Source organism: Melanerpes formicivorus, unplaced genomic scaffold (assembly GCF_026170545.1).
Source record: "Melanerpes formicivorus ecotype bairdi unplaced genomic scaffold, bMelFor1.0.p_v2 SCAF_30, whole genome shotgun sequence".
NCBI classification, from domain to species: domain Eukaryota; kingdom Metazoa; phylum Chordata; class Aves; order Piciformes; family Picidae; genus Melanerpes; species Melanerpes formicivorus.
The window spans coordinates 1,467,049-1,479,852 of NW_027142382.1; the positions used below are offsets into that span (position 1 = coordinate 1,467,049).

General features: G+C 35.3%; 1 protein-coding gene across 7 annotated transcripts in view; it reads right to left on the reverse strand.

Moving 5' to 3' along the window:
- Window positions 1-12,804, reverse strand: part of DMD (dystrophin) — a 1,318,095-nt gene that overhangs the window by 775,487 nt on the left and 529,804 nt on the right. For all 7 annotated transcript variants that reach the window (XM_068155047.1, XM_068155048.1, XM_068155051.1 and 4 more), the window contains 3 exons: window positions 8,608-8,796; window positions 7,739-7,920; window positions 2,585-2,735 (listed from right to left, as the gene is read on the reverse strand). In XM_068155047.1, coding sequence (XP_068011148.1) covers window positions 2,585-2,735; window positions 7,739-7,920; window positions 8,608-8,796 — 522 coding nt within the window. The remainder of the gene's footprint in view (window positions 1-2,584; window positions 2,736-7,738; window positions 7,921-8,607; window positions 8,797-12,804) is intronic.

Below are 12,804 nucleotides of genomic sequence, written 5' to 3' on the forward strand. Positions count from 1 at the left end.
AACCCCTCTGTCATGGACAGGGACACCTTACACTCGATCAGATTGTTCAGAGCTTCATATAGTCTGGTTGTAAAAACTTCCAGGGATGGGGCTTGTACCACTTCCCTGGGCAACCAGTTCCAGATATATAATAAAATCACCTGAAACTTTCATGTAATACTCAAAAGAATGTAAAACATCTTGTTCTTTGATTTATTCATAAGACAAACTATACATGCATAGAATTTTAACTGAAGCTAAAGCCAAACCCTTTTCTTTCTATTTTATTAGCTAAATAATTTCTTATATAGAAAACAGATCTGAAAAATAACAAATAAATAATGTTGAGAAACTCATCAAAGAATGAAGTAGCAGCATACGGAAGAGAAAGATTTCTATATGTCTTCACCTAGAATATTCAACTACAAGCTAAAAGCCATTTTACTCAATATTAGAAACAGTATAAAGAGATTGCCTAAATAAAAGGACTATATTTTGCATTGCTTTCAAAACCAAAATGCATAGAAACAAGAACAAAGCTATTCAATTAGTGCTCATATAATCAAAATCTTTCAGGGTTTGTTTGTTGTTTCTTTTCCTCTAGTTACCATTTCACAATTACCTGCTCTTTTAAAAAAGAATAACATTTAATGTTATAATATGTTCTTAGCTAGCAAACCAACAAGCTGAAATGCATTGTCTCGTCATAGGGTAAGAGCAGTTAGTACAAACAGTGGCAGTAGGCACAGAATTTGTGTTCTTTAACAGAACTCCTTAATCAGAATACAGAAAAAAAAAAAAAAAAAGAATCTAACACAGAAGTCTACCATACAGTCTTCTGCAGCTTTTGACTTATCTTAAAAAAAAAAATCCCAAAACCCAACAAACACCAAAAAAATCCAAAACAACAAACAACAGTAAAGGCTGGTTTCAGTTTGAATTGGTGCTCGAGATGATTGGCTCTCCAGAGATTAAACTGACACTGCCACAGGATATCATCTGTCAAATCCTGAACTCAAGATACTATGGAACTGAACTGTTTTGAATAAGCAATGTAGAAACATTAACAAGTTATTACACAGTAAATCTCCATGACCTCACAAATTATCGCTTTCCAATACTTTTCTGTGTCACCTTGTCACCATCATCAAAACCATGTGTCAAGGATACATATACATTTTGAAAGTTTAGTTCATATGAAGCTAGACAAGTCAATACAGTAAATTAAACAAAGCTTTCACAAATTATACAGTGTCTCTCTTTTAAATTCTTAAATGTTCCAATTAAAGAATTACCCTCATGTAATATGGAAAAAAAATCAGCCAAATTCTCTAAAACATTCATAGAATCACAGAATCAATAAGGTTGGAAAAGACCTCAAAGATCAAGTCCAACCTGTCACCAAAGACCTCATGACTACTAAACCATGGCACCAAGTGCCACATCCAATCCCCTCTTGAACACGTCCAGGGATGGTGACTCCACCACCTCCCTGGGCAGCACATTCCAACAACTAACAACTCTCTCTGTGAGGAACTTTCTCCTCACCTCCAGCCTAAACCTCCCCTGGCACAGCTTGAGACTGTGTCCTCTTGTTCTGGTGCTGGTTGCCTGAGAGAAGACACCAAGCCCCTCCTGGTTACAACCTCCCTTCAGGTAGCTATAGAGAGCAATAAGGTCTCTCCTGAGCCTCCTCTCCTACAGGCTAAACAACCCCAGCTCCCTCAGCCTCTCCTCATGGGGCTTGTGTTCCAGGCCTCTCACCAGCCTCGTTGCCCTTCTCTGGACACATTCAAGTACCTCAATATCCTTCTTAAATTGAGGGGCCCAGGACCTGTCAGGGTCCCTCTGGAGAGCCCTTCTACCCTCTAACAGATCAACACCTGCTCCCAACTTGGTGTCATCTGCAAATTTACTGATAACTGACTCAGTCCCCTCATCCAGTTCATCAATGAAGATGTTAAAGAGGATGGGGCCCAGCACTGATCCCTGGGGGACACCACTAGTGACTGGCTGCCAGCTGGATGTGGCAGCATTCACCACCACTCTCTGGGCACAGCCCTCCAGACGGTTCCTAACCCAGCACAGATTGCTGCTGTCCAAACCACAGGCTGACAGTTTCTTATTTTTCATTAATTAAATTAAAAATACATTATTAAAAAGTACTTTTCACAGTTAGAAACTAGAATCTATTTTATAGTGCTGTTCAATTACATATGCAGAGTCACAGTAGATTATGAAGTCTAATTAGCACTACCGTACCACTGCTACTAGAGAAAGAAAGGGAGAAAAGGCAAGGTGACATGCAAAAAGAAAACAAAGGCCTTAAAAAAAATCTGATCTATTCTTGCACTGTGCAATGAAAGGATGTTACAGCTATCTTGAATATTCTGGTATGTTGTTTATCTTATAAAAAAATAAATTATGTCCTTTTAAATCAGGATAGATGTCATAGTTGTCATAATATAACTCTACAAAAGCCCAGTAACTGTACAAAACAATATTAACCCAAGATTTCATATCACTGTGCTATGTTCTAATGACAGGATTGGAGCGTTCACAATGACAAAAACTCAGTTTGGTTTTAGTGCCTTTGGAAGCATACCTTATGTTCTTCTACTTGACGCTTTAGGTCCTCTAGATCTGGACCTAGGGGGTCCAAATCGATTTTTTTTGTCCTTTCTTCTGTTTTCGTCAGCCAGTCAGCTAACTGGGCTAGCTGTTGATTCTGAAGATCCATTAGGATTTTATGCAAACTGTAAAACAAAGGAATAATAATTCCAATTTATACATGAAAGAAAACAAGAGGCAGAAATATCTCTCCTGTACACTTCTAATGATTTTGATGAAACTATATCTCAACACAGAATAAAAAACAACAGGTAATTGAAAATTTGATGGAACATTTCTTATTTGAACATACTGGTTTGAAACTCTTAAAATCTGAGCACTTGATACCACTTGCATATATCAGCTGAGGACTACTAACAGTAGTAGTAGTAATTATAGGAAGATGGCCCAAATCAGGGTTTCTCAAAAGAGAAATGGTAATGGCAAGAAAATGTGAAAGGCAGTCTGTGAAATGAAACAAAAGTGCAAGCAGTGATCAAAGATATCCTAAAAAGGATGTAGACATGAAGATAATCTGATGAAGAACAGTGAATACAGACAAAGGAAGAAACTGTAGGCAAACCCTGAGGCAAGCCAACTTTATAGAAATCCACACTTGCAAGTAAATTATAAAACACAAATAAAAGTTTGTTTTGAAATAAGGTTGTAGTTACACCGGTTTCTGAAATGGTACCTCAGTGGCCCCAGATGGCACTGAGATAGTATTGGATGTTATGCCTAGAGCTCTGTGATGCTATGTTACTTTCTAGAAACAATAATAATTCTTAAAGACTCCAGCAAGCAGCTCTTGGAAGTAAAGGACCAAAGAAAACAAGTCACAGGATCCTGAGGGTATTTTCCAAACCTGAATGTTTCTGTGATTCTGTGAACAACTATATGCAGTAACTGAAACTTCACCAGAAACACTGAAGAAAGAAAATGGTTCTACGAAATGGGAAAGACTCTGTTAGTTCCAGTCTCTAAATAGTAGATACCAAACAGTAATGTTTTCCTCTATTATCTGTTTCAAGATTTTATTTCTATTAAGAGAATGTTACAGATCTTCATCATGTATTATGATTTCAGGTGTGGTTTTTCGGTGTGTGGTGGGTTTTTGTTGTTTTTTTTAACTGGAAAACATGTATTAATTATTGATCAAAATGACCAGAAGATACATGTAGAATCCATTCCAGTCTCTCACTTTCTTTATGGACAGAGGAAGATGATACACTACTTTATTACAATCCATGGTTTACAAGGGATTAACAATTTCAGCTCTAACTCAGTCCTTCTTCACTTTCAAGTGTATATTTTAATGCCTTACACGGTATTCTAAGATAAATTATTACAAATATTAGACAAAATGCTTCATTCTAGAGGTATATTTTTAGCAATAAAAGAAATCAATGATATAGAAAACGTACTAAGAATTTAAGAAAGCCAAGATACAAATAATTATTATATTGAATACAATATGCGAGATACAAATAATTATTATACTGACTATTGATGTTATTCTGCAGAAACTTTAAAAAGAAATAATTACAAAAGATCATTTAGCTGCAGTTTATTCTTAAGCAAAAGAAAGTTTTTTTACTTCTTCCCATCCTCCAGGTGCTACCCGATTTTCAAATGACTTCTAAAAATGTCTGATAGAGGTTTTAGCACTTACTTATATATCCCCCAGGAGATTATCATGAGCATTGTTTATAGTATGGCACTCGTAAGTTTCAAATACAATTGAATTCAATGTGTTTTATTAGTTGTGGAATTCTCCATAAAGTGCTAAATTGCATTAAGTTTTCCCCTCCAGTGGTATATTTATCACTCTGAGAAGCTTTACTATAGAGAATCCCATTTGAGAAAGCACAGAAGGAAGAAATAGGAAAAAAAACCAGGCCTTTTTCCTTCAGCATGCTAATGCATTGCTTGCTAGAAGAGTCAAATACTTTCAACATATAGTGAATACAAGGGAAATCCAATTTGGGCTGCCTTTATACAAAGGCAGTGCTGTGTTCCAAACTTTAATGTTCAGACCTCCTAAATCATCCTTTCACTTACATAGTATCTTTTATCAGCATATCTTTCTCCTTTGTTGATCGCTTGGTTTAGTTTCTCTGTGCTGTAAACAGTGCAAAGGTTTGTTACCTTTCCTATTACCATTACAACAAAGGGCAGGAAACCTTGCTGTTCTCATCTTCACAAAACCCATCTCTATTCAGATAAACATGTCATTGCTGCCTGAAAGACCAGATTACAGCAATGTGCTCAAAAGATTTTGTTTTAAGCTGAGGCAGAAGATAGATCCTGAGAATTTTAACTGTATAGAATAACCCAGAAATAAATTACACTGTGGTATGGAAGCTGTTCATAATCTAAAGTTAACTGAATGCAACACACTTTTATAAGAACTTAAATAGCAGCACAGTATTTTCTGTGAAGACCTTATCATTTTATGTCTTTTGTTGATTTTACACTACCCAAATATGACATGCTTCAGAAAATACTAGACCATTTGGTTCCCCAAGCAATGACTTATATATAGCTGCATCTGGGAGATAAGGTTAACAATTGGTGTCAAAGGACACTTTAGAAGATAAAGTACCACTCATAGGGGTGATTTCATGTGTTGATTCAAATGAAAATAAACATGGCAAATAAAACCTGCCTACAGTAAAGCACCACCAAGTTTTCTCAGCAAGAAAATATTACAGTTGTAGGAAGTTAAGCTGAAAGACCTGAAACCCATTGAAGATTTTATAGAATGCAAACAGATATTAAAAAAATGCCAATATTTGGTAGCAAGCTGAAAAGAAAACAAATGTTTGCAATTGTCAAGAATACACTGAAAAAAAAAAAAAAAAAGGAAGGAAAAAAAAAAAAAGAGAGAACAATGTTATTCAACTTCTAAAAGTCACAGCTTACTCTTTAATACTGTAGGCAGTTCTGGTCCCACTCAAATCCAAAAAGATAAGGTAGACCTGGAAAATGCTCAAAGAGCAAACCAAGTCACCAAATATAAGTATTTATAGAGGGACTAAAGAAGATATACAGGGTGGATCATCACTTCTAACAAAGTAATTGGAGGGAATCACTTAAGCTACCAGTGATAAAGAAAAACATGTCAATCCTCAAAAATGCAGCATTCGTATTAGACAAAAGGCTTGTGAAACCCAGTGATAAAGGATGTCATAGACACTAACAGATTCAAGGGAATAGTAAATAAATAGATGGAAAAAAAGGAAAGGAAAAAGAAAAAAAGAGACAGATCAACAGCTGGTTAGCAAATATGCAAAACTGAAAGTTACCTCAGGAGAGTTCTATGGAGAACTTTATAACATAAGACAGGAAGTATTGGATCAGAGCAATGGCTCACAGAGCCCAGCATTTGGTTTTCAGAGCAATGAGCCCATGTAGCCTGATATTTGATCATTATCAATGACAAAAGAAGATGACTGGGAGATCATGTATCTTTCCTACAGCTTATATTTTCCTGTCCTATGACTGTAAGCATTCTGGTCTAGATCTTTGGTCTTACTAATGGAGATATTCAGCTTTTACTAAAATCACATTTGCAAAAGGAGTTACCCTCCAATGTACTAAAAGAACAGACAGAGGAGTTTCTCACTTAGTATGCATTTTACTGATTCACAGCTTGCATGGGGTTGGAAGGGACCTTCAAAGGCCATCTTGTTCAACCCTCCTGCAGTCAGCAGGGATACCTTCAAGTAGATCAGGCTGCCCAGGGCCACATCAAAACTAATCTTGAATGGCTCCAGGGATGGGGCCACACCTCTGGACAAACTGTTCCTGTATTTCGCTTCATTATAAAGAAGTTCTTCCTTATATCCAACCTAAATCTATCCTGCTCCAGTTTAAAACCATGGCCCTCATCCTATCCCTACAAGCCCAGCCTTTCTGTAGGTCCCCTTCAGATACTGAAATATAGCTTTAAGGCCCTCCTGGATCTTTTTCTTCTCTAGGGTGAACAGTCACCATTCTTTCAGCCTGTTAATTGGTATTTTTTATAAAAGTAAAGACTTCATCAGAGTGAGGACCTAGTTCAAATGTCCCAAAAAGCCATCAGGGATCTCAGATTCAGGACGTTTCCCTGTCCATAGCAGAGGGGATGGAACTAAATGATCTTCAAGGTTCTTGCAATCCAATGATTCTATGAGTTTTCAGTAATTAATACTGTTTGTCCATAATGCAGCTCCTACTGACATTCAATAAATGTAAAAATTTCCTCTGGATTTGACAGTATGATAGTTGGTAACCATCAACACTGGTCTCCTTTATGGAAAGCCCAATAGGTGTACTAAACTCTTAATGACAAAGTAAAGACCAGTCACATGATATTGAAACAAGTATTATATCAAGCAGGGATTAGAAGTATCCATAAGAAAAAAAAATAAAAGATGATGAGAAAAAGAATTGTGACAGATCACGTAACAGACATTTTCTTAAGATAAGGCAGGCAACTCACACAAAAAACACCTTCCAAAACTGTCCTGGTTTAACCACTCTTTATGCTGCAATATAAATTACTTCACTATGGCACAATCACAAGCTCCTACCTTTATGAAGTTTGTGTAAATTAAAATTTCAAACTAAGATATAGAAATATGACTAATAAAAAAGATCACTGTTCTAATTTTACATTGCATTTCTATTTTAAGCTATATGATTTGCCCTTTGAATAGTGTAATTTGTCCTCAGATAAAGGCATGGAAATATTTCCTGGAAAGTTAAGCTCCCACTTACTATTTTTATGGGATTATCTTTTACACTGCCTAAAGATTTAATCTCTCTTCCTTCTTTATCTTAGTAAAGATTCTTTCCATTGTAGAGAAATATTGTGTGACAGTTGTTGAAACAATCAGAAAAAAAATTATAAGGTAGGTTATATAAATTTTGGTTAAGCTGTTATTTGTTTCCAAGTTGTTTACACTTGCTGGTTTGTGCAGCTTCCACTCACAAAACAGTATGCAAGGTTGAAAGTTACTACACAGCAAATTTCAGGTTAAAAAAGATCTGACTAATTTTTTGTTCTTACAGTGCAGTAAAAATAAAAAATCCCAACTCTTACTTATGTCCAGAATTGTTTCAGTAAAACTCTCTAGATTATTTTACCTGAAATATTACTTACTTGCTTTGCTTTTCCATACTTGCTACCCTGAGACTTTCCCATCGAGAATTAAGTAGATTCATTTGTTCTTGGATTTCATTTTCTTCATCTTCTGAGAGTTTTCCAGATGCTAGAAGTTGACTTCCAACTTGCAAAACATTGCCAACACGTCCTTGGTGAGCTGTTAACTCCATCATGAAACCCTGACAATAAAAATAAAATCCAGTTTTAAGTTTGATTTTCAGAATTAAATAGACTTGGAGAGATGCCTTCAATTCCACCACTTTCAAAACATGAAATTTAACTTCACTTTTTATTTTTGCAACCCCCTTCCCAAACCTTGTAAAACAAACCAGAAATAAACACTTTTACTTTTTTCACAGGGCAAAAAGTTGCATAGTCTAGTGAAGAAATGGCTGAGGGGAGATGTTCTTGCTCTCTGCAAACACCTGAAAGGAAGCTGTAGCAAGGAAGAAATGAGATGAGAGAGAGGCAATGTCCTCCAGCTGCACCAGGATCATTTAGATTAGATACTAGGAAAAAATTATACTGGGAAAAATTTCTTCACCAATGGGTTATCAAGCATGGGAACAACCTCCCCAGGGAAGCTGTAGAATCACCATCCCTGCAGGTATTTAAAACACATGTAGATACAGTGCTAAGGGACAAGGTTTAATGGTGAAGGTAACAGTATTAGGTTTAAATTCTTCCAATCAAAATGAAAAAAAACGACCACCAACAACCATCCCAACCCCAAAAAAAACAACAGAAAAAAACAAAACAAACAAAACCAGAAATATACACTCAAAGTATCTTTGTTTTGCATTTTTGACCTTGTTATGCGATCAAAGAAAATAAACGATAACTGGAGGATTATTATAAACATGTACCTCATGGGTGTGAAACTGCTCTTTAACAACTTCTACATCATTGGATATATCTCCTTGTGCTTGTAATGAATCTTCAGCAGTGAGAAGCCATGTGAGCACTTCCTCTAAAGCAGTTTGGTAGCTTTCAAGATCCATTTCAGACCTCATCCGGACGGTGCTAAATGTCTTTTCTTCAACAGCTTCTAAAAACTGATCAAAATCCAAATTTTAAGAGTAATGCAAACAGCATCTGCTCAGACAATTCTAAATAGAATGGCACTGTCTGGACTAAACCCTAGCTTTAAAACAAACAAACAAACAAATATTAGGTAGCTAATGTGGGAAAACACTTCCTAGTATAAAAAGAGTTAATTGACCAAGATCAGTTAAAATTGAGGGAAATAAACAAATCTCTTAGTAGATTAGATATTTTAAAAATAGATTCAAAATTCTTACCACCTATTCTGAATATTTATGATATTTAAATAATTTTAATAAATACTCTGATTTTTTATTTCTAATTTACTGTTTCTTATTTGTCCCTTAGAAGTGACAGAGACATTCTTTTCTTACAGCAGCTAGTAAAATTAGATCATCAAGAAGGCAGCAAATTGCATGCTGGCATTGCAAGGAATCTATGGAAAACACAATATGAAAAAGAAAACCAGCCCATTATGCAACATGCAATGCTAGGCTTGAGCAATCCAAATCACTCATTTTGTGAAAGTCATTATAGAAAGTTCAAAAAGCTCAGAAACCTCATGCAAAGTAGTACTTTTTTTTTCCCAAAACAAACAAAATTGCATCACTGGTGATTCCTCTTTCCTGAAAAGCCAGCCTTATACGCATTCTTTAGAAGCAGGTTGATTTTTACAAACACAGAATTCACACTTCCACTGTCTTAAGGCAAGAGAAATCAACCAGATGTATTTACTGATTAGCATAACAGAAGGTAAGGACAGAAGATAAGCAAAAAACGTAGCAAAAACTTGCTACAGAGCAAGTTCTGAATAAGCTTAGCTACTTTGCTAGCAAATTAAAATGAAAGAACCCTCCTACATAAAATAGACTAATTTTTAATAGAAAAATATACCAAGCCACTTAATGTTTTGACAGTTCACAGAAGTTGTCTCATCTGACATACTTGTGCCAGGAGAGCACTCAATGCAGATTCTAAAGCCTTTCTTTGTAGTTTAGGATAGACAGCCGAAGATTATATATAGAAATGAACACAGGAAGTGTGAAGTATGTAATGTAATCATGTAAAATGAAGATGTCAGTTTTCATCTTCAAAACAACAAATAAAGTCTGAATGGTATAGATCTAATAATCACAATTTATACAAATCCCTTTGCTATATGTGTTAGGTAAGATGAAGTATCAGTTGGAACTGCCACCTCTTACATGTTTAAAGTATATTGAAATGTTTAAAATAAGACTGGATGAGGCACTTAGTGCCATAGTCGAGTTGATTAGGTGGTGTTGGGTGATAGGTTGGACTTGATGATCTCGAAGGTCTTTTCCAACCTGGTTAATTCTGTATTCTGTGTGGAAAGCAATGTTCAGTAACCAAATTCTCACCAGTAAAGCAGACTTGGAAATCTGATAGTTGGGGGTTTTGATTTAAAGAAAGTAATATATTACGGGAGTATAAACAATGAGGCATATAAAATGTCCAACATATGTTCCTGCTTCACTAATTATTATTTGAATTGGGTGCAACTCCACATTTCAAATAGTATGCAATGCAGTAAGAAATTGATTGCCATCACATATTTCTGCAGCAAGACAGTAATGGTAAACTAGATTGCTATCTACCATCACTATGCAGTCTTGCAGAGTTGGTAGAATGTATATTTTATTCATTATATATAAAATATCTATTATATATATAGTATATGTATTATATATATAAAATATATACAATATGTATATAGATACATAATATCATATTATGTCCATTGTTATACTCTATCTTGACTACTGTCAGTGCTATTAGCTCTCTGAAAAATAACTGTACATCCTTGCTCATCCTGTATACAGAGTGGAAAAAACCCAACATGCTCAAATCAGAGGAATTCAGACTGTTGGCTCACCTGTAAATAGAATATCAAACACTAGGTTAAATATTCACACTTGGAAGTGGACTACTGCTAGCCTCACGTTTGTGATACAAACTTTATATTAAAAAAAAAAACAACACAGCCAAACCAAAAAGTGTCTCAAAGTAATATTCACCTACATAAAATTTATTCATCCCTTAATACAACCAATATTTGAGTATGTAGATCCTGAAGCACCAAGAATAATCCGCAATAAAATAATCCACATAACACAACAATTAAACCTCTGAATGGTAGTCAAATCCTTAAAAAACAATCAAACAAACCAACCACAAAAAAGCAAACACCACAAACTGAAACCCTCCTGTGAGTGCCCTCATTTCTGAATTTATATTAAAAAATAAATTAAAAAAAAAAAAAATCAGGAAAAGTATAAAGTATTTCATAAACTGCATTGAATACAGAGATGTTAATAGAGTCATCCGTGATGGCTGTTTCTAGTCATGATCTTTAACACAATGAAAAACAACTAGGACACTGAAGTCAAATTCTTAAAGCTACATATTGCTAGGGAGGCTGTATTTTGGGAAACAAAATTTGCTTAGTAGGGATGCAGTTTCATTCTTGAAGCAAAAAACTATTCTTAATAAAGTGTTTAATGACTATGTAAAACAAAGTTGATTGGGTGCAGTCAAAGCTGTCTACAAACAACAATGCGTTCATGATGACAAAAATGTTAAGGGGGAAAAACAGCAGGAGCAATGCAGATGTTTGATAAAGCCAGCTAGGAATCAGTCAGATAGTCATTCCACAGAGTGTTTTGAAAAATAGCCTGCTTCTTTTGCATGGGAAATAGTCCTGGTTGTTATTACAGACTCATGTATAAGGAAAAAAAAATCTCTGGACCTATATGTTGTTGTCTCAGATACCTTTTTTCCCCCTTTGCCTCCACATATAGAAGAGTCTAGATAAAAGGATGAGGGCTTGATTTTTTACACATTTCACCATCTTCTGCTGCGGTGTGTGGGCTGGAAGACCCTGAGGGCACTTAAGTTTTAATTTAAAGTAAGGGGAGAAATAAAAAGCCTTTGACCTTCAGAAGCCTGAAGAAATGAAGTATGTCTGGCAGCTGTATTAATTAATTCAGACTTTAAACCATGAGCTTGCAGCTGCTTCAGGGAATGAAAGCAAGATGAAGAAGTGTTCCTCACCTACTATTGTATTATGTTCCTAAAGGGAGGAAAAAAATTGGACAGGTAGTAGCATATTCTCCAAGAATGTTTCCATTAGTTCATAAAGACTGCTTCTGATTCTAGAAATTTGTTGGACAGTTTGAGAAAATAATTCTGCAGTAGAGATAGTAAAGGCAAAATTAAGTCCATAGTAGTTTTCTTATTTTGAAAACTTTCTTTGCAGAACCGCAGTAGCTCACCGTGTTCACCCTCTAACTATGCCTCTTACCAGGTAAGTTTGATACCACCTGCTTATTCTTTCAGTTCCTCTAAGGTTCCCATTATAAAATACTACTTGATGTGTCTTTATATTTGCCAGATTATAACTATGAAAATGTGAAATGCTAAAAAGTTCTTTGCAATAAGCAAGACTCTTTTCATTATCAGATACCATCAGACACAATGGTTCAGTCATTTCAACTGCATACATTGGTCAGACTGCTTGTTATGACATTGTTAACTATTTCTTTGTTCTAAACCTGGCCGGTATTTTCATTTTATTGAGGTTTTCAAAACTGCTTTTGTGAAGGAAAAATTGCCTGGGAAGATGCCTCTTTTTTTTTTTTTTTTTTGGCTATTCATATGAAAATTCACCCAGGTTTGCTCTTATCATAAATCTGAAGAATTGCAGGTTTTGATCAGTTGAGACGACTTAAATTTTTAGCACTAGATTTTCCTAGTGTGGGGTTGGTTTTTTTTAATATATACTTCAAATGTTTCCACCAGGGTGAATTGGCCTGTGATAGCAACTTCTGAGATGCAGCAGGTTATTAGTTCATTAAAAATCAGTAATAGTTAGGCAATGTGCACATTGAGAGGAAAAATCCGGAGCCAGGCAATATGGATGAAAGTACATTACAAAGGAAAGAAAATGCTGCATCTACTGACAGAAAAAAGGGTAAAAATAATTAATCTCTTCAACT